Genomic DNA, 22720 nt, shown 5'->3' with positions numbered 1-22720 from the left:
GGAATTCTCAAGTCTGGTGCATGTGCTACACCTGTATATGTGAACAAAGGCAGAAAGAGATGTTATGAGGAAAACGTGGGGATCCCAACACCATAGATAATAAAGAGGAGCATTTGCAGAGGAGAATCAGAGGAGGGGAGTGGGTGCTTAACTCTCCCTCTTCCACCGCTTCTCCCTTGCACATCATGCTGTCCAGCTGCTTTGATTTGATATTTTCCCCACTTGGGGTCCGAAAAAAGAAGTAAGCCTAGTTGTGGGGTAATTGCTCAGGGGGCATTTGTAGTGAAAAATAGGCAGGGATGGAAGGTGTTAAGAACCCTCCCTCCCACTAATGTAATCCCCCCCCCTCCAGCTTTTACATTTCCATTATTTCAATTTGGGAACACAAGCTTGCTGGATGATAACGTTTTGCCTTCAGAAACACAGTACAGATTTCCTGCTTCAAAGGCACCTGCATTTAATGTTTAACAAGCCTACGTGTCAGTTTCTCTCTGGTGCAAGCATGCTGAGTAGCTGTGGCTGCTCACATGTTATGATGCAAGTTTCTCAGAATGTCCTACCTGGGTTGACAATCCATAACGGGTAGAGGAGCTCTCAGAGACAGAGGTTTAGGCTAGTTTAAGCTGTGGGCTGACCCAATATTGCAAATCTTATATAAAAGAGAAATTATGGGAAATATGAACTTCTGACCAATTCTACTCCACTGTGTAGCCCATATCTATGCAGGGAGCTTGTGCCAACAGAGGATGTTGGCAAATATACCTGTCTAAGACAAAATGCCTGCTGAGGTCATCCTTAATCCCTGTGGATTACTTTCCCTCTAACCTAAGCTTGCAAGAAGCTTCCTTGGTATTATGAAAGAGAGGAAGAGGGAGGGAGGGGGAGAGAGAGAGAGAGAGAGAGAGAAGAGACCTGGGTGGGAAGAGCTGATAAGTTCCCTTCCATGGTTTTGATGTGTTGTAGTGCTTTTGAAACATAAAAAAGAAGCTCATAATCAAGGCTGAATGTACTCTCCACCACATTTAAATGAACAAGCGAGTCCATGCCACAGAAAGCAGACTTGTGACTTTTGTCAGTGATGTTAGATTTCTATTTTGCATAATTCTGCTTTTGCTAGTCAAGGTGGAAGGTTGGGTTGTTATGCAAAGCTCTCTCCCTTGAAACTCCTCCTCAGCCCAGTATCTGGGTTCTTGAACTTCCCACCACCATTGCCCATACACTTGCAAGCTTATTTTCACAGCTACAAGGGCCAGTGCTATGAAGTATGGCCCATCCCTTCCTGTACATTTTGGTGGGGATCCCCATAGCTCAACCTTGCCCAACCTGGTGCCTTCCAGATCTGTTGGTCTACAGCATCCATCATTCCCAGTCAGCACAGCCACGCTGGTTGGGGACGATAGGAGGTACAATCCAACAAATCTGAAGGGCTCCACATTAGGGAAGGCTGCCTTAGCCAAATCATTGACAAATTTCCCCTGCACTTCAATTTGTCTTAGACAGCCAAACTTATGGAGCTACCTCCATAGTATGGCACATTCTGGAACTGCCAGGTTATGGGCATTGCTCTTGTTTCTATCGGCCTGGAGGGCTATGGTGAAGAGGGGTGCAATCACTATCCCAGATTGCTATAGCTCAGATCCCTACTTTTATATGGTCCTGGTATTGCTGACATTATTGGGGAATGATCTGGTAAATAAGTTAGTCATCTTTCTTGGAGGAGCCAGGACATTAGTGAATGTCCATTTTTAGTAGGCTATTATCTGTAATGTCTTTATTTAATCTCACATTCACTCTGTACCAGGGGACTGGAGAATGGCCAATGTAATGCCAATATTTAAAAAGGGATTCAGGGCAGATCTGGGAAACTATAGGCCAGTTAGCTTAACATCCGCTGCAGGTAAATTGGTTGAAAGCATTATTAAATATAAAATTAGTAGGCATATAGAGGGACAAGTCCTGCTGAAAAAAGAATAAACATCGCTTCTGCAAAAGTAAGTCTTGTCTCACTGATCTTTTAGAGACCTTTGAGGGTGTCAATAAACATGTGGACAGTGGTGATCTCGTAGACATTTTTTTCTTGGACTTCCAAAGTCCTTTGATAAGTCACTCACCAAAGACTCCTGAGCAAACTTAGCAACCATAGAATAAGAGGAGAGGTTCTCTTATGTTGTTGTTCAGTCGTTCAGTCGTGTCCGACTCTTCGTGACCCCATGGACCATAGCACGCCAGGCCTTCCTGTCCTGCGCTCTCTCCCGGAGTGTGCTCAAGTTCATATTCATTGCATCGGTGATGCTATCTAGCCATCTCATCCTCTGCCGTCCCCTTCTCCTTTTGCCTTCAGTCTTTCCCAGAATCAGGGTCTTTTCCAGAGAGTTTTCTCTTTGCATAAGGTGGCCAGAATATTTGAGCTTCAGCCTCAGTATCTGTCCTTCCAATGAGCAGTCAGAGTTGATTTCCTTTAGGATTGACTGATTTGACCTCCTTGCAGTCCAGGGGACTTGTAAGAGTCTTCTCCAGCACCACAGTTCGAAAGCATCAATTCTTCAGCGCTCAGCCTTCCTTATAGTCCAGCTCTCACAGCCATACATTACTACTGGGAAAACCATAGCTTTGATTAGACGGACCTTTGTCGGCAAGGTGATGTCTCTGCTTCTTACTATGCTGTCTAGGTTGGCCATAGCTTTCCTCCCAAGGAGCAAGCGTCTTTTAATTTCATGGCTACAGTCACCGTCTGCGGTGATCTTGGAGCCCAAGAAAGTAAAATCTGTCACTGCTTCCATTTCTTCCCCTTCTGTATGCCAGGAAGTGATGGGGCCAGTTGCCATGATCTTCGTTTTTTTAATGTTGAGTTTCAAACCAGCTTTTGCACTCTCCTCTTTCACCCTCAACAAGAGGCTCTTGAGATCCTCTTCACTTTCTGCCATTAGGGTGGTATCATCTGCATATCTGAGGTTGTTGATAATTCTCCCGGCAATCTTAATTCCGACCTCTGATTCATCCAACCCGGCGTTTCTCATGATGTACTCTGCATATAAGTTAAATAAGCAGGGTGACAATATGCAGCCTTGTCGTACTCCTTTCCCAATTTTGAACCACTCGGTTGTTCCATGTCTGGTTCTTACTGTTGCTTCTTGACCCTCGTACAGGTTTCTCAGGAGACAGGTCAGGTGGTCTGGTACTCCCATCACTTTCAGAATTTGCCACAGTTTGTTGTGATCCACACAATCAAAGGCTTTAGCGTAGTCAATGAAGCAGAAATAGACGTTTTTCTGGAATTCTCTTGCTTTCTCCGTGATGCAGTGAATGTTGGCGATTTGATCTCTAGTTCCTCTGCCTCTTCTAAACCCCGCTTGTACTTCCGGTAGTTCTCGGTTCGCATACTGCTGAAGCTTGGCTTGTAGGATTTTGAGCATCACCTTGCTGGCATGTGAAATGAGCGCAATTGTGCAGTAGTTTGAACACTCTTTGGCGTTGCCCTTCTTTGGAATTGGAATGTAAACTGACCTTTTCCAGTCTTGCGGCCATTGTTGAGTGTTCCAACTTGGTTGGCATATTGAATGCAGCACTTCAACAGCATCATTTTTTAGGATTTTAAATAGCTCAGCTGGAATACTGTCATCTCCACTAGCTTTGTTGTTAGTAAAGCTTCCTAAGGCCCACTTGACTTCACTTTCTAGGATGTCCGACTTCACTTTCTAGTTCAGTGACCGCACTATCATGGCTATCAGGGACATTCAGATCTTTCCTGTATAGTTCTTCTGTGTATTCTTGCCACCTCTTGTTAATCTCATCTGCTTCTGTTAGGTCCCTGCCTTCTTTGTCCTTTATCATGCCCGTCTTTGCACAAAACGTTCCCTTGAGATCTCCAATTTTCTTGAAGAGATCTCTAGTCTTTCCCATTCTGTTGTTTTCCTCGATTTCTTTGGATTGTTCATTTAAGAAGGCCTTCTTGTCTCTCCTTGCTATTCTCTGGAACTCTGCATTCAGTTGGGTATATCTTCCCCTTTCTCCCTTGCTTTTTGCTTCCCTTCTTTCCTCAGCTACTTGGAAAGCCTCATCAGACAGCCACTTGGCTTTCTTGCATTTCTTTTTCTTTGGGATGGATTTCGTTGCTGCCTCCTGAACAATGTTACGGACTTCTGTCCATAGTTCCTCAGGCACTCTGTCTATCAGGTCTAATCCCTGAAATCTATTCCTCACCTCCACTGTATATTCATAAGGGATATGATTTAGGTCATACCTGAATGGTTTAGTGGTTTGCCCTCCGTTCTTCAATTTAAGCCGAAATTTTGTAACAAGAAGCTCATGATCTGAGCCACAGTCAGCTCCAGGTCTTGTTTTTACTGACTGTATAGAGCTTCTCCATCTTTGGCTGCAAAGTACATAATCAATCTGATTTTGATATTGACCTTCTGGTGATGTCCATGTGTAGAGTCGCCTGTTGTGCTGTTGGAAAAGAATGTTTGCTATGATCAGCGTGTTCTCTTGGCAAAACTCTATTAGCCTTTGTCCTGCTTCATTTTGTACACCAAGGTGATGCTTGCCTGTTATCCCGGTGATTTCTTGACTTCCTACTATAGCATTCCAATCCCCTATGATGAAGAGGACATCTTTTTTTGGTGTTAGTTCTAGAAGGTGTTGTAGGTCTTCATAGAACCGATCAGCCTCAGCTTCTTCGGCATCAGTGGTTGGGGCATAGACTTGAATTACTGTGATGTTGAATGGTTTGCCTTGGATTCGTACTGAGATCATTCTATCATTTTTAAGATTGTACCCCAGTACTGCTTTTCCCACCCTTTTGTTGACTATGAGTGCTACTGCATTTCTTCTAAGGGATTCTTGCCCACAATAGTAGATATGATGGTCACCTGAATTAAATTCGCCCATGCCTGTCCATTTGAGTTCACTGATTCCCAAGATGTCGATGTTCAATCTTGCCATCTCATGTTTGACCACCTCCAACTTACCTTGATTCATTGATCTGACATTCCAGGTTCCTAAACAATATTGTTCTTTACAGCATCGGATTTTCTTTTCACCTCTCTTATGTATCACTAACTAAACAACAAAAAGCAGAGAGTAGAAATAAATGGTGAATTTCCCAATGGAGGGATAGAATCATAGAATAGTAGAGTTGGAAGGGGCCTATAAGACCATCGAGTCCAACCCCCTGCCACTGCTCAATGCAGGAATCTAAGTCAAAGCATCTCTGACAGATGGCTGTCCAGCTTCATCTTGAATGCTTCCAGTGTGGCAGAGCCCACTACCTCCCTAGGTAATTGGTTCCATTGTCGTATTGCTCTAACAGTCAGGAAGTTTTTCCTGAAGTTCAGCCGGAATCCGGCTTCCTGTAACTTGAGCCGATTATTTCATGTCCTGCACCCTGGGATGATTGAGAAGAGATCCTGTCCTTCCTTTCTGTGACAACCTTTCAAGTACTTGAAGAGTGTTATCATATCTCCCCTCAGTCTTCTCTTCTCAAGGTTAACATGCCCAGTTCTTTCAGTCTCTCCTAATAGGGCTTTGTTTCCAGTCCCCTGATTATCTTCATTGCCCTCCTCTGAACCCTCTCTAGTTTGTCTGCATCCTTCTTAAAATGTGGCACCCAGAACTGGACACAGTACTCCAGATGAGGCCTAACCAGAGTTGAGTAGAAGGGAACTAGTACTTCATGTGATTTGGAAGCTATACTTCTATTAATGCAGCCCAAAATAGCATTTACCTTTTTTGCAGCCAGATAGTCAGCTTCTGATCTACAACAATGCCAGGTTCTTTCTCGCTTGTAGTATTGTTGAGCCAAGTATCCTCCATCGTGTAACTGTGCATTTGGTTTCTTTTTCCTTGGTGCAGAACTTGGCATTTATCCCTATTAAATGTCATTCTGTTGTTTTCAGCCCAGCGCTCCAGTCTATCAAGATCACTTTGAATTTTGTTTCTGTCTTCCAAGTTATTAGCTATCCCACCCAATTTTGTGTCATCTGCAAATTTGTAAGCATTCCCTGCACCACCTCCTCCAAGTCCTTAAGAAAAATGTTGAAGAGCACTGGGCCCAGGACTGAGCCCTGCGGTACCCCGCTCATTACCTCTCCCCAGTTTGAGAAGATCCCACTGATAAGCATTCTTTGAGTACGATTCTGTAGCCAACTGTGGATCCACCTGATAGTTGTTTCATCTAGCCCACTTCTATCTAGTTTGCTAATCAGGATATCATGGGGCACTTCATTGAAAGCTTTGCTGAAGGTGAGGTATATTATGTCCATAGCATTCCCACAGTCCACAAGGGAGGTTACTGATCAAAAAATGAGATCAGATTCGTCTGGCAGGATTTGTTCTTGACAAATCCATGTTGGCTTCGAGTAATCACTGCATTGTGTTCAAGGTGCTTACAGATGGATTGCTTTATCATCTGCTCCAGAATTTTCCCAGGGATTGATGTCAGACTGACTGGTCTGTGGTTCCCAGGTTCCTCCTTTATGCCCTTTCTGAAGATAGGGACAACATCAGCCCCCTTGCAGTCATCAGGCACTTCACCCGTCCTCCTGATTTCTCAAAGGTAATAGACAGTGGTTCTGAGAGTTCTTCTGCTAGTTCCTTTATTACTCTAGGACGCAGTTCATCTGGTCCTAGAGATTTGAACTCATTCAAAGGAATTAGGTGTTCCTTGACCATATGCCTATCAATCTCAAGCTGCAATCCTGCCCCTTCAGCCTGTACTTTGCCTTTGCCAGGGGGCTCATACACCCTGTTTTGGGAGAAGACTGAGCCAAAGTAGGAATTGAGCACTTCTGCCTTTTCTTTGTCATCTGTTATCATTTTGCCATCCTTATTTAATAGTTGAACCACCATTTCTTTCCTCTGTCTTTTACTATGCACGTATCTGAAGAAAGTCTTTTTGTTGCTTTTAGCATCCCTCGCTAACCTCAGCTTGTTCTCAGCTTTAGCCTTCCTGACGCCAGCCCTGCAATTCTGTACTACCTGCCTGTACCTTTGTAGTTTAGCCTTCCTTCCATTTCCTATATGTGTGCTTTTTTGTTTTCAGGTCTTCTCTAAGCTTTTTGTGAAGCCACATTGGCTTCTTCTGTTGTCTTCCACTTTTTTTCTTGTTGGAATTGTTTGTAATTGTGCCTTGAGAATTTCCTTTTTTTAAAGCTCCCGCCCATCTTGGACGCCTTTTCTCATTAGAGTCTCTCGCCATGGGACCGTACTAAACACTGTTCTGAGTTTATTAACATTGGCTTTCCTAAAATCCAGGGTACACGTTTGGCTACACTCGGGTTTCGCTTCTTTCAGAACCAAGAACTCAAATATAACATGGTCACTTTCCCCAGAGTTCCAGTAACTGCTAAGTCATCTCTCTTGGTTAGGATCAAGTCAAGGATAGCTGATTCTGTAGTTCCTTCCTCCACTTTCTATAGGAGGAAGTTATCAGCAACATAAGTCAGGAATTTCTTGGAGGGGCCATGTTTTGCAGAATTTGTCTCCCAACAAATATCGGGGAAATTGAAGTCCCTCACTACTACTACATCATGCTTCCTTGAAACATTGGCTATTTGTTTTTCAAAGGTTTCATCCTCGTCTTCTCCTTGATTGGGCGGCTGGTAGTAGACTCCAACCACCAGTGTTCCTTTTATTCTTTGCTCTGTTTATTTGAACCCAGATGCTGTTGATGGGGCTGCAAAGATCATCCTCCTGTATTTCTGTGCAAATATATGTATTTTTAACATTTAGTGCAACTCCACCTCCCTTTCTGTTCCTTCTGTTCTTTCTGAAAAAGTTATATCCTTCAATTGCTGTATTGCAGTCATGGGAGTCATCCCACCAAGTTTCAGTTACACCTATCAAGTCATAATTTCCCTCCTGCATTAAGAGTTCAAGTTCGTTCTGTTTGTTTCTCATACTCTGGGCATTAGTATATAGACATCAAAGACCATGTGGTTTATAGTCTGGCTTTCTTCCTACATGTTTTTGAAGACTATTATTGGGCGCTATTAGAGTTGTTGTTGTGTCCGTTGTGGTGTATGAGCTTTTGTCCATTGTTACCCCCAACTTTACGTCTCCCTCCCTCGTAGGATTCAGTTTAAAGCCCTCCTGATGAAGTTCTTCATGCTGTGGCCAAACACATTCTTCCCAGCCCTTGTGAGGTGCAACCTGTCCCTTGCCAACAGTCCATCTTCCAGGTAGTATAGCTCGTGGTCCCAGAATCCAAATCTTTCGCATTAGCACCACCTTCGTAGCCAGTCATTCACCTGGAATATTTTTCTTTTCCTTTCTATCCCTCTTCTAACTACTGGAAGGATGGATGAGAAAACTATCTGGGCCCCAAAGTTCTTGAGTTTCCTGCCCAAAACCTCAAAGTCTGATGTGATTTCTTCATAGCTCCGCTTGGCAGTATCATTTGTTCCCACATGGATGAAAAGAAAGGGATACCTGTCAGTGGGCTTTATGAGCGTAGACAACCCTTCAGTCTAGTCTCTAATTCATCCTGTCAGGAGGAGACAGCATACCTGGAGAGTCTATGGGTCTTCACGACATACTTGGGTTTCAATCCCATGCAGCAAGTAGTCTCCCACAACTAGTACTCTTCTCTTCTTGTTGTTGTAGGCCTTGGTTTCATTGCCTCTGTTTGACTGACCTTCAGCCTCTTGCTTACTCTCATGCGAGGTTCCCTGTGATTCTTCCTCTGCAGGCTGTCATCCAATCTCATCCTCAAGTACCTGGAATCGGTTCCAGAGTTCCACTGTTTCCACTGGTGCAGAGCGGCTTCTAATTCTTCTGCTCCTAACTGCCACCCTTTACCAAGGAGTATCCTCTACTTCATCTTTCCTCACTTCAGCATTTTCCTTTTCTCCCTCAGCTTGCTGTTGCTCTTCTAGCTTCTGTACTTCGCTTTGCTGCTGTAGTTCCATTGTTCTGTCTAAGAACACTTCATCTTCTGTTATTCCCTGGAGGGTCGACACTCACCGCTCCAGTCCTCCTACCTTTTCTTTCAACAGTGTAATCAACTTGCACTTGTTGCATGTGTAGGCCATGTTGTTCTTAGGCAAGAAAACAAACATAGCACACACCTTGCAGGTCACCACGACTGGAAAGTCTCTTCTGTCTCTTCCATAGATATAAACAGTGGGGTCCCACAGAGATCTGCATTGGAACCAATGCTTTTCAACTTGTTCATATATTGTCTGGAATTAGGAGAGAGCAGTGAGGTGGCCAAGTTTGCTGATGACACCAAATTATTTAGGGTGGTTAAAACAAAAAAGAACTGTGAAGAGTTCCAAAAGTATCTCTCCAAACTGGTGCAATAAAAAGGCAAATGCAATTCAGTGGAAGTAAGTGTAAAGTGATGCATGTTGGGGCAAAAAATCCAAACTTCACATATACTCTGATGGGATCTGAGCTAGTAGTGACTGACCAAAAAAGAGATCTTAGAGTTGTGGGTGGGAAGCTTGATTAAAATGTTGACCCAGTGTGTAGTTGTTGTTGTTCAGTCGTTCAGTCATGTCCGACTCTTCGTCACCCCATGGACCATAGCACGCCAGGCCTTCCTGTCCTGCGCTCTCTCCTGGAGCGTGCTCAAGTCCATATTCATTGCATCAGTGATGCTACCTAGCCATCTCATCCTCTGCCGTCCCCTTCTCCTTTTGCCTTCAGTCTTTCCCAGCATCAGGGTCTTTTCCAGAGAGTTTTCTCTTCGCATAAGGTGGCCAAAATATTTGAGCTTCAGCCTCAGTATCTGTCCTTCCAATGAGCAGTCAGGGTTGATTTCCTTTAGGATGGACTGATTTGACCTCCTTGCAGTCCAGGGGACTCGTAAGAGTCTTCTCCAGCACCACAGTTCGAAAGCATCAATTCTTCGGCGCTCAGCCTTCCTTATAGTCCAGCTCTCACAGCCATACGTTACTACTGGGAAAACCATAGCTTTGATTATGCGGACCTTTGTCGGCAAGGTGATGTCTCTGCTTCTTACTATGCTGTCTAGGTTGGCCATAGCTTTCCTCCCAAGGAGCAAGCATCTTTTAATTTCATGGCTACAGCCACCGTCTGCGGTGATCTTGGAGCCCAAGAAAGTAAAATCTGTCACTGCTTCCATTTCTTCCCCTTCTATATGCCAGGAAGTGATGGGGCCAGATGCCATGATCTTAGTTTTTTAAATGTTGAGTTTCAAACCAGCTTTTGCACTCTCCTCTTTCACCTTCAACAAGAGGCTCTTTAGATCCTCTTCGCTTTCTGCCATTAGGGTGGTATCATCTGCGTATCTGAGGTTGTTGATAATTCTCCCGGCAATCTTAATTCCAACCTGTGATTCATCCAACCCGGCATTTCTCATGATGTACTCTGCATATCAGTTAAATAAGCAGGGCGACAATATGCAGCCTTGTCATACTCCTTTCCCAATTTTGAACCAATCGGTTGTTCCATGTCTGGTTCTTACTGTTGCTTCTTGACCCTCATAAAGGTTTCTCAGGAGACAGGTAAGGTAGTCTGGTACCCCCATCTCTTTCAGAATTTGCCACAGTTTGTTGTGATCCACACAATCAAAGGCTTTAGCGTAGTCAATGAAGCAGAAATAGACGTTTTTCTGGAATTCTCTTGCTTTCTCCATGATGCAGTGAATGTTGGCGATTTGATCTCTAGTTCCTCTGCCTCTTCAAAACCCCGCTTGTACTTCCAGTAGTTCTCGGTTCACATACTGCTGAAGCCTAGCTTGTAGGATTTTGAGCATCACCTTGCTGGCATGTGAAATGAGCGGAATTGTACGGTAGTTTGAACACTCTTTGGCATTGCCCTTCTTTGGAATTGGAATGTAAACTGACCATTTCCAGTCTTGTGCCCACTGTTGAGTGTTCCAAATGTTTTGGCAAATTGAGTGCAGCACTTTAACAGCATCATCTTTTAGGATTTTAAATAGCTCAGCTGGAATACTGTCATCTCCACTAGCTTTGTTGTTAGTAATGCTTCCTAAGGCCCACTTGACTTCACTCTCTAGGATGTCCAGCTCAAGTTCAGTGACAGCACTATCATGGCTATCAGGGACATTCAGATCTTTCCTGTATAGTTCTTCTGTGTATTCTTTCCACCTCTTCTTAATCTCATCTGCTTCTGTTAGGTCCCTGCCTTCTTTGTCCTTTATCATGCCCGTCTTTGCACAAAACGTTCCCTTGAGATCTCCGATTTCCTTGAAGAGATCTCTAGTCTTTCCCATTCTGTTGTTTTCCTCGATTTCTTTGCATTGTTCATTTAAGAAGGCCTTCTTGTCTCTCCTTGCTATTCTCTGGAACTCTGCATTCAGTTGGATATATCTTCCCCTTTCTCCCTTGCTTTTTGCTTCCCTTCTTTCCTCAGCTACTTGTAAAGCCTCATCAGACAGCCACTTGGCTTTCTTGCATTTCTTTTTCTTTGGGATGGATTTCGTTGCTGCCTCCTGAACAATGTTACGGACCTCTGTCCATAGTTCCTCAGGCACTCCGTCTATCAGGTCTAATCCCTTAAATCTATTCCTCACCTCCACTGTATATTCATAAGGGATATGATTTAGGTCATACCTGAATGGTTTAGTGGTTTGCCCTCCGTTCTTCAATTTAAGCCGAAATTTTGCAAGAAGCAGCTCATGATCCTGAGCCACAGTCAGCTCCGGGTCTTGTTTTTACTGACTGTATGGAGCTTCTCCATCTTTGGCTGCAAAGTACATAATCAATTTGATTTCGATATTGACCATCTGGTGATGTCCATGTGTAGAGTCGCCTGTTGTGCTGTTGGAAAAGAGTGTTTGCTATGATCAGTGTGTTCTCTTGGCAAAACTCTATTAGCCTTTGTCCTGCTTCATTTTGTACACCAAGGCGATGCTTGCCTGTTATCCCGGTGATTTCTTGACTTCCTACTTTAGCATTCCAATCCCCTATGATGAAGAGGACATCTTTTTTTGGTGTTAGTTCTAGAAGGTATTGTAGGTCGTCATAGAACTGATCAACCTCAGCTTCTTCGGCATCAGTGGTTGGGGCATAGACTTGAATTACTGTGATGTTGAATGGTTTGCTTTGGATTCGTACTGAGATCATTCTGTCATTTTTAAGATTGTACCCCAGTACTGCTTTTCCCACCCTTTTGTTGACTATGAGTGCTACTGCATTTCTTCTAAGGGATTCTTGCCCACAGTAGTAGATATGATGGTCACCTGAATTAAATTCGCCCATGTTTGTCCATTTGAGTTCGCTGATTCCCAAGATGTCGATGTTCAATCTTGCCATCTCATGTTTGACCACCTCCAGCTTACCTTGATTCATTGATCTGACATTCCAGGTTCCTAAACAATATTGTTCTTTACAGCATCGGATTTTCTTTTCACCACCAGACACATCCACAGCTGAGTGTCCTTTTGGCTTTGGCCCAGCTGCTTCACTCTTTCTGGCACTACTTGGAAATTCCCTCTGCTCTTCCCCAGTAGTATATTGGACACCTTCCGACCTGAGGGGCTCATCTTCTGGCGTCATCTCTTTTAGCCTTGTGATACATTCCATGGGGTTTTCTTGGCAAGAATACTGGAGTGGGTTGCCATTTCCTTCTCCAGTGGACCACATTTTGTCAGAACTCTCTGCCATGACCTGTCCATCTTGGGTGGCCCTGCACGGCATAACTTATGGCTTCACTGAGTTATGCAAGCCCCTTCGCCACAACAAGGCAGTGATCCATGAAGGGGAGTGTGTAGTTGCCCATATACAAATCCTTGATGTGACCACACTTGCAATACTGTGTACAGTTCTGGTCACCGCACATAAAAAGGACATCGTAGAGTTGGAAAAATGCAGGAAAGGGCAACTAAAATGATCAGTGGGCTGGAGCAACTCCCCTATGAGAAAAGGTTGCAACATCTGACTGTTCAGCATAGAAAAAAAGGTGAGTAAGGGGAGACATACTGGAGGTGTACAAAATTATGCATGGTGTGGAGAAAGTCGATAGGGATTTTTCTCCCGCTCTCATAATAATAGAACCCAAGGTCATCCAATGAAGCTGACTGGTGGGAGATTCAGGACAGATAAAATAAATTACTTCCTCACACAGCGTGTAGTTAAACTATGGAATTCACTACCACAGGATGTAGTGATGGACACCAATTTGGATGGCTTTAAAATGGGATGGGATTGGACAAATTCCTGGAGATTGGAGGGTAAGACTATCAATTTCTACTAGTCCTGATGGCTATATGCTACCTCCAGTATCAGAGGCAGTATATCTATGTACCCCAGTTGCTGGGGACCATGAGCAGGAAGGTGCGATTGAACTCATGTCCTACTTGTGGGTTTCTCATGGGCAGTTGGCTCTTGTTTTGTTATATCACTTCATGGTATAGCATGTTGTTGGATAATGTCAATTTTATGTATTTCCTGGGCTAGCTCCTGACATCCAGTTAGGCCGATTGATTGATTAATTGATTGATTTGATTTGTACCCTGCCTTTGTATATAAAAAAAATGGCACTCAAGGTGGCTTTTGGAACATCTACTTCTTCCAGTAAGCATGGGTCTAACTGTAGAGAGACACAGAATCCAACACCTGGGACACTTCTGAGAAGTACATAAATGTGGCATGTTATCATAGTTGCCTTGTACACACACTCAGTCGCAAGTTCTAGTGGTACATGGGAGGGGATGTAACTGACCCTTGTTAAGGCAGCTATAGGCTACCAATATTTATTTAAACTAGTTATATCCCACCCTTCCATTGTAAAACAAAACATCACAAGAATAACATCAAAATGTTCAGGGCAACTTACATAGTATTTTTTAAAAATCAACAAAACATATTGTACCAAAAACTACAAGGGAGGCCGGGCTGGGGGCTCTCTTGGACCTAGCTAGGGCCACAGAAATGGCTTCCAGCCTTTTGTAGAATGGTACACTGGAGTCTTTTCCTTTATCTCCCCTTTCTCTGTCAGCTGTCATCCAGGGGCAAATATGTGCATATGTGCAAACTGTGCATGACCTCCAATGGGAGGGTCTATTGGCCATGCTAATCCTCAGTGTGCCAGTTCCAATCATAAATTCCATCCCATGTGCTTACCTTTGAAAAGGAACATCACGTCTTAAGCCCTTCAGGTGTGCTAGAGCATTATACCTTAGATGGGCATCTGACCTTCTGGCATACAATTCTATCTGATGGTATTCTTTGGTGTGATGTGCAGTCAAGTGCTGGGTAATGACATGAGCTTCCATAATTTTATTTCTTTTCAACCTAGCATGGGGCTCATTGGTTTTCTCTTCCTGCTGCGTGCCTTCGTCTCAGCAAATTTCAATACCATATACATTTACACAGCAGAGGTAAGACCTTCTTGAACTCATGAATTGTAGAGACCAGGGACACGTAACTGGCAGTTTCTGTAAGATACTCTCTTCAAATCTTTCCCTAATAAATGGGAAATATACATGGATAGTGCAATCCTATGCATGTTTGTTCCGAAGTCTAATTGAGTTCAATGAAAGTTACTTCCATGTAAATGTGCATGGTATTGCAGTATTACAGTACTCCCCTGTACTGTAATACTGCAATACCATCCACACTTACATGCACACTGTAATTGGGGAAGGCCTGCAGTATTAGCTGGGTAGCTGGAATGAACAGGAAAGTGATGCTAACAATATTTCTGCCCCACTCCTGGGCTCAGATGGGGTTGATATATTTGAGATGGACCAGACCGAGCAATGCATCCTATCCTAATAAGAAGACAGTGGTCACCGAATGAATGGTCCCAGGTTTAGAGGTAGAGGACAGCATTTAACTTACCAGCTCCTGTCTATGTTACTCTTCCTTTTTTGTGATTTAGTAGACAACACTGACATCTTTGCTTCTCTTGAATACATACACAAACCTGAATGATTAAGGGTGCAATCCTATGCATGTTTAGAAAGAAAAAAGTCCTGCAACTTCCAGCATTCCCTAGCCAGCCAAGCTGGCTGGGAATTGCTTGGAGTTGTAGGACCTTTTTCTGTATTAATTTGCATAGGAAATCAACCCTGACTGCTCATTGGAAGGACAGATACTGAAGCTGAAGCTCAAATATTTTGGCCACCTAATGTGAAGAGAAAACTCACTGGAAAAGACCCTGATGCTGGGAAAGACTGAAGGCAAAAGGAGAAGGGGGTGGCAGAAGATGAGATGGCTAGATAGCATCACCGATGCAAAAAATATGAACTTGAGCACACTCCGGGAGAGAGCGGAGGACAGGAAGGCCTGGTGTGCTATGGTCCATGGGGTCACGAAGAGTTGGACACGACTGAACAACAACAAAAAATCATAGAATCATAGAATAGTAGGGTTGGAAGGGGCCTACAAGGCCATCGAGTCCAACCCCCTGCTCAATGCAGGAATCCAAGTCAGAGCATCTCTGACAGATGGCTGTCCAGCCTTGTCTTGAATGCCTCCAGTGTGGGAGAGCCCACCACCTCCCTAGGTCATTGGTTCCATTGTCGTATTGCTCTAACAGTCAGGAAGCTTTTCCTGAAGTTCAGCCAGAATCTGGCTTCCTGTAACTTGAGCCCATTATTCTGTCAGAATGTCAGAATGTCACTCTGGACACAGAATTACACCCTAAATAGCTCATAAAAATTGGAGGACAACAGAAACCCACCCTAGCAGACTCCTATTTGATAGTAAGCAGTATCATGTTCTTCAAAAGATGGCCCAAGAAATTCTAGGTTAAATTATTATGGCATAATCCATTCACCTAAATATTATATTTTAGTGATTGTTCTCATTAATGACTGCAATCCAGAAGAAAATAGTTGAGGCTGATTTTGACACTAAATTTAAATATAATTTCAGAGTCAGAAAATTTGGAGTTGAACATTTGCCATTTTTACTTTTGGCTCAATGTAAAAAAAAAAAAAAGTTGAAATTTCCAACTAACAAAATGCTGAAAATTCAATATTTTTAGTATTTCCAGAATTCAGTATTTTGCTGAATCAATGCTTAGGCTACAGTCCAATACCCACTTACCCAAGACTATCATTGATCGCAATGGGGCTTTCTTCTGAGTAGACATGCCTAAATTTGCATTGCTAGAGAATGTAATTACTTTAATTCATGATTGGTCACTCTAAACTAAATGAGCACAATCTAGTCTAAGTTAAGCAGTTTTAAAATTAACCACATGATCCTCTCTCCATTTGAAATCAATGGGACTTTTAAAAAAGCTTAACTTTGGAAAGATTGTGCCCAATATTTTTACCAAGAAATATTCAGCATTATGTTTTTGCATGGGTAGAGAACCTGTGGACCTCCAGATGATGTTTGACCCCAACTCCCATCAGCCCCAGTCAGCATGGCTAATATCAACATCTGGAGGGCCATAGGTTCCCCACCCATTTTACAGAATTACTAATAGAATCTTCTGGGCCTGGGATGCTATTGGTATTCAAAACAGCTCATGAGTGGTAGGGGAGGGGCCATCACATGACACTATAAGCTCTGGGCCCCCTTAATAGGTTCACCTGTGTTCCTTTGTCTGTGTCCCTGATGTGAATGGTCTATCTTCAAAGACAAGCTTAATGCCCAAATACCATTTGCTTCATTCTACTGTTCTTCATAGCCAAGACCCTACCAATGTTGCATTGTATATTGCTGTCTCATAGGTTTATCCGACAACAGTGAGAGCCCTGGGTCTGGGGACCAGCGGTTCCCTGTGTCGTATTGGTGCCATGGTGGCACCTTTTATATCACAAGTAAGCCATCTTTCTTTTAATAAATTCAATCTGATACTAATAACAAGCTCCAGGCAAGTATCTTCAAATAAACAATATCAAGTGCATGATGATTTGAGGTCACAGGCCTCAAATGATGTGAATTTAGGTTCATGTTTAAAAAAGGGTAAGGGAAAAGGTGAAGTTTGCTAAATTATTTTGTCTTTTGGTGCCGCTCCTAAGCCAGAGTAGTACTACTACTGCGTTCAGTGCAACTGGAACGTGCCTGGAATACTGAATCCAGTTTTGGGTGCAGCAGCAATAAAGACAGAGTTCAAAGAAGGGTGACAATGATAAAAACTTAAGAACGACAGACAGAAAGCTTTTAAAAAAATGTAAATCACAAGGAAAAACTGTGGGATCACCATTGTTTGTTGAAAGTTAGAGGGCACAATAATAATAAAAAGTTGGCGACAGTTCTGAAAGCTAATACTAAGCTCTTCTGTAAAGAAGTTGAAAAGCAGCTAGTGTGCAGAAGGGATAAAAATCTGTTATTAACACCACCCTGATATTTTTTATTTAAGTCCGATTTTTAAATTTTCTTTTTAAAATGTTGCTACTAATGTACCAAAATGTGTATTAAACTGTGTTTTAGGATAAAATGCATGTATTGTGCAGTTAAACAATGTGAAAATGGGGCAGACTGAACATACGAATGAACATAGACGTAAAGCAAGTGGAAATAGACTAATCCATCCCAATGTGCTTAACTTTGAGGAAGTGAATGGGTCCCCGTGGGCCTTTTAGAATGCTTGTTTTCAAAATTGCATCGAAATATTGCACTAATAAGTTGTTTATTTATAGGTGCTTATGAATGCTTCCATCTTGGGAGCGCTTTGCCTTTTTGCTTCGGTTTGTGTGGTGTGCGCCATCTCTGCTTACACTCTACCCATAGAGACCAAGGGGAGAGCACTTCAGGTTTGTATCTTGTCTTCAGTACTGTAAGATCAGAAGCAAGCTCCTGAACTGAAAAAGTTGACAGAGGCAACTTCCCTTGAGCTTCATTTCATTATAACAAGGGCCTTGCGGGAGCCATTTTTGTATTAGGAGTTGGTCACCTTAAATGTCATCCTTGACTTAAAGAAAATATGCAGAGAATCCCTGCTGTTTTTTGTATCATGAGCCAAGTCTGCACGTAACTGAACCAATGATCCCTCTACAAAACTAGCTGTAGAAGTGCTTCTTTCTGCACATCCCTGTCATGGTGCTCACCTGGACTACCACCGCCCCCTTAAACTAGCTGTTTGGGTCTGTGGATGCACATATACTTCCATACAAGTTATATCTTGTATGTTGCTATACATTATTTATTTCTTTATTATTAACATTTATGTACCACCTTGTCTGCTAAAAAGCCATCAAGGCAGTGCACAGCAATTTTAAAAAAGGAAACCTTAGGCCAATAAAAATAAGAACATTAAACTACATAATTTAAAAGGCTAAATTAAAGAGAGATGTGTCTTTACACCCTTTCTAAAGACCAAGAGAGTGGGGGCCAATTGTAGTTCTTCAGGTAGCACATTCCACAGGTTGGGAGCAATACAGTTGTCAAGATTCCTTTTGCCCCCACTTAACTTCAAATGCCAAAACATGCACGGACAAGAGGCTTCAGACTCCAGCTTTTAATCCATTACTTCACAGGGTCATACAGATGCACATTCTCATTGACTTTCAGTCTACAAGGAAATGCCTTCAGGGGTTTCAAAAGGTATTTACGAAAGTTGCCCGCCATTTGAAGAGGAAGGCAGTCTCACTAGCCTAACTTAAGGGGGGGGGGGCATCTCTCTCTCTCATGAGGCTTCTAAGCGCAGCTTTTCACACAAGGCCAATCGGGTAGACTGTCTAAGTTCCACCCCTGCCTTCTCTCTCTTTGCTCTGCGCCTGCGTTTGGTGTCTATTAGGTCACATGCCCCCAAACCCATCTCCCCGTTCGCTGTCTCTCACGGGTTTGTGTGTGTGTGAGAAGAGGGACCATCATCCTCCGCAAGCTGGACGTTTGAAACCTGAGAAGCCTGCCTAGTCATGTCTGGACTAGCCTGGGAAAATACCTCCCCCATGTCTGGCAGTTCTCCTTCAGAATCTGAACTACTATCCCACTCCCTGCACTCAGAAACACTCCTGACAACAGGAGAAAGGACTTGTCACATGTGCCTGACAAACTGGCCTCTATTGGTACTGGTGCCCTTGAAAGGGCCTGTCCTGCAGACCTTAATACCCCGGCAGGTTCATAATGACACAGGCAGTCCCTTAGCCAGGTCCTAAGCAATGTAGGTCTTTAGAGGTTAAAACAAACACCTTGAATTAAGCATGGAAAGCAATTGGCAACCAGTGTGGGGCTTTGAAAACAGGTGTAACATGATCCCGATAGTGTGTACGTTAGCGGTCTAGCTGCTGCGTTTTGCACCAATTATAGCTTTCAGATGCACTTCAAGGAGAGCCCCGTGTAGAGCACATTGCTGTAGTCTGAATGTGATATAACCAAGGCATAGATAACTGTTAATTCAGAACGACCCAGGAAGAGTTGCAGCTGGCACACTAAGTGTAATTGTGCAAACACACTCCTTGCCACTGCTGGGGCCTGAAGATTCAGGGACTGTGTAGGATTAAGGAGCTCTCCCAAGCTATGAACTCTTCAGTCAGGAGTTCTACCGACCAAAAACACCTCTGTCTTGGCTAGATTTAAAATCAGCTTGTTCACCCTTATCCAGCCCATTATTGAACCCAGACAACATTCAAGGGTTTCGACTGCTTCTTTGGTGGTGGTGACAAAGAGTAATAGAGCTGGGTGTCATCAGCCTATTGGTGGTATCGTAAAGCTCCAAATGACCTCTCCCAGCAGTACTCTGTAAATGCTAAATAACATGGGGGAACAAGACAGAACCCTGTGGGATGCCATAAGCCAATGGCCATGGAGTCTAGCTGTAATCTCCCAGCACTACCTTCTGGACCCAATGTGAAATAACCCATATCACTGCAAAACAGCTTCCCCAAGGCCCAGCTCCACCATGCAGTCCAGAAGGATACCATGATTAATGGTACTGAAAGCTGCTGAGAGGTCCAGGAGAACTTTTCCCCCAAGCAGTTCTCAACATAGGTCATCCAGCAAAGCCACCAGCAGTCTCAGTACCCTGTTCAAAAGCCTGATTGAAAAAGAGTCCAGGTAATCAGTATCATCCAGATGCATCTGGAGTTGTAACACCACCACCTTTTCAATCACCTTAGTCAACAATAGTACCTTGGAGACTGGCCTGTCATTACACAAGATCTCCTGGGTCGAGGAACATTTTTTTTAGTAAAGGTCTTATTGCTTCCTCTTTTATACAAGAGGGAACAACGACACTAAGACCTGTGGGGTTTGCAAGTGCTTAAATGACAGCCTGCAAGCCTAATGAGTTCCAGTTTGCATCATTCAAGCACCAGAAAGCAGTAAAATATGTAGCAGTTATTAGAAAATTGGGGGCGGGCAGAATCAAGTGGGAATACACTAACAGTGTCGCAGCGTATCCCTAACAGGAATGCTCCTATTCAGGGCTCCAGCCAGTTTGCAACAGTTTTATAGTGATATGCAAGACTCGTATAAGGGGAGGTTTTAGGACTGAGGAAAATAAGACACTTTGCACTCTTTCCCCAAACCTTCCACCTATTGTGCCATATAATGAATGCTAAACAGCTCAGCTTTGAAGCTGGCTGCCAGCTCCAGTCATGCCGTATGGCTGTACCAGGGAAAGTTTCTGAAGGAAATGGGTCGGTGTCCCTTTTCTCTATACAGTGCAGGAAGCTTTTTTAAGACCTCACAGTGCACATCCCCCTGCCACAAACCCAATCCCACTTCCAGGGTACTATAAGCTGTCAGGCAGATGAATTCCTTCCTCCTCCTACCGTGTCCTTTTATTTCCCTCCCCAACTGACACCCTCAACATTCTGCACGTTGTGAAAGTTGTTAGGCTGTGCACGTGCGTGTGCATGCTTTCTTCTCATTTCACCTACTAGTATTTCTTTATACCTAAGTCCACAAGTATATAGTAATGTATCTGTGGGTGGCTGGGTTGCACTGTCCAGCTGATGGGCAATGGGCTAGGCAAATTTGGTATTAGAAGGGTAATAATGCACATACAGTTAACCTGAATGCCCACAAACCACCTCCCATTTTTAATAGTTTACTCAGCTAATAAAAACCCTTAGATCTCCCTTAGGCCCCTACACGCTTCCCCTTTTGAAACTACTTGAGTTGTCTCAGCCCCAAGCTTTGATGAAGTTGGTCTGATATGCAACAGCAATGCAGAAAAAAAGAAACAAAATTTATATAACTTATACCACTGCAAACTAAAAAGGCAGAAGAGGGAGCAGTGAAATGGTGGGAAGACAACTCCCAAAATGCATGGCAAGCTCCTGCAGGTGCATGGGTTGCTGCATTTAAACAGTTGTCTGAGAGAACAATTTAAACCACCCACCACATAGCAGCTGATATGTCTGTACTGGCAGACGATTAAACATTAATTAGTAGTATTAAATTCTAACTGCAAAACTGACACTGTTTAAGTCATTTTGTAAGAGTGTAGCTGTGGGGCCCTGTCCGTCCATAATTCTCTTAAAATGTGTATTTTAATTATTTTTAGCAAATGAAATGATGACATGCCTACTTGGAAGAGGAAAAATGTGAGAGACTTCTATTTCATCAGTTCGACTGAGCCAGTTTCTGGAGAGCAAGTAATGTGTTTTTCTCCATATGCCTTAAAAATGTGTGTCTTCATGGCATTTTAATAAACCTGACTTGTTTCCATTACTGCAAAACAAATGGAACATCTGCATTGCTCAAATAAACAGAACTTAAATGTGACCTGCATGTTTAATTACACAGCCTTCTCAAGCCTGGTTTAGTGTCAAATGGCATCTCCCATTTATTCAAGCCACTGTTGCGGTAGAACTTGCTATACTATCCAGTGATGTCAGACAAAATAAGAAGTAAAAGTAACATTCTTTGTCTTCGGAAGGTAGTTGGTGCTTTATCTATTCAGATATGAATTAAGGGCATTTGAGTGATATAAGGCATGCAGTGGCTTGCTCTATCTTCATTGCTCCTTTCACTCTCTCCTAGCCAGTACACTTAAAGCGTAGGTAATTGTGGATGGAAGAGAAGCATCTCGGAACACTCTGCACACAGCCATACGTTGAAGTCCTCTGCACCCTCCCTGGCAGCAGACATTAGAACACCCAGTTACTGCAACAGAAGGTTTATTCCCCCACCCCCCAAAGTGAATACTAGTCATTCATTTACCTGTGACAGCTTAATTTAAAGGGAGGAACTCAGGGGATAGTCATGCAGAGGTTAAATCTGACCCAATTGATGCCATTACCAGGAAATGGGGCAAATTTTGTCTAGAAGAGAACTATTGAGTTCGGTGGGGGAAAAATAAATGGAATCCAATTGGAAACATGGGAAGGGGAACAGCATCCCATCTTCCCTGTCCAGATCCTGCTGGCCCTATAGTTTGAGGTAGGGGCAAATTGCTTCCCCCAACTGTGTAAATGACTGGAATCCATGTTCTTCCTCAGAACTCGATGACCCAGTTCACACGCCATCAACAAATCAGTTAACCACAGGTGACTGAAAATGTAGTGGAAGCAAGTGTACAGGCTGGTTCCTGTGCACTTGCTAATACCCGCTGTGATAAACAACCCAGGTATGCTTCATCCCTGGTTGTTTATCGTGATGTCCAAATGTGGAACTCTGGCTTGCTGAGGAACATAACTCAGAGTTGGAATCCATGTGTGGATTGTTACGGCATGCAAACGAGGTCAATGAATGCCACTGAGAACTAAGCGTACCTCTATCTGAATAACAGCAGTCAAGCCAGGCAATACATGTTTAAATGTACTACTGCATAAAATCAAACACTTGGAAAGACCCTCCAGCCTTACTCTTATCTTCCATTTTCAAGTCCATAACTAAAATTGCATTTTAAAACCACACTGTAATTCCAGGGAATATTTCAT

The 22720-nt window shown here is 43.3% G+C and overlaps 1 protein-coding gene across 1 annotated transcript in view; it reads left to right on the top strand.

Annotated features, from left to right (window-relative positions):
* The window catches only part of SVOPL (SVOP like), a 48900-nt gene extending 31229 nt beyond the window's left edge, over nt 1-17671 (top strand). The window contains exons 12-14 of the mRNA XM_084811880.1: nt 14227-14308; nt 16619-16708; nt 17531-17671. Coding sequence (XP_084668006.1) covers nt 14227-14308; nt 16619-16708; nt 17531-17671 — 313 coding nt within the window. The remainder of the gene's footprint in view (nt 1-14226; nt 14309-16618; nt 16709-17530) is intronic.
* The last annotated feature ends 5049 nt before the right edge of the window (nt 17672-22720 follow it).

The sequence above is a fragment of the Heloderma suspectum genome, chromosome 7, assembly GCF_057233095.1.
Source record: "Heloderma suspectum isolate Gila_16-S chromosome 7, 16-S_ref, whole genome shotgun sequence".
Lineage (NCBI taxonomy): Eukaryota > Metazoa > Chordata > Lepidosauria > Squamata > Helodermatidae > Heloderma > Heloderma suspectum.
Note: the sequence above shows the minus strand (reverse complement) of the source record. Positions and strands in the feature narration are given on the sequence as shown.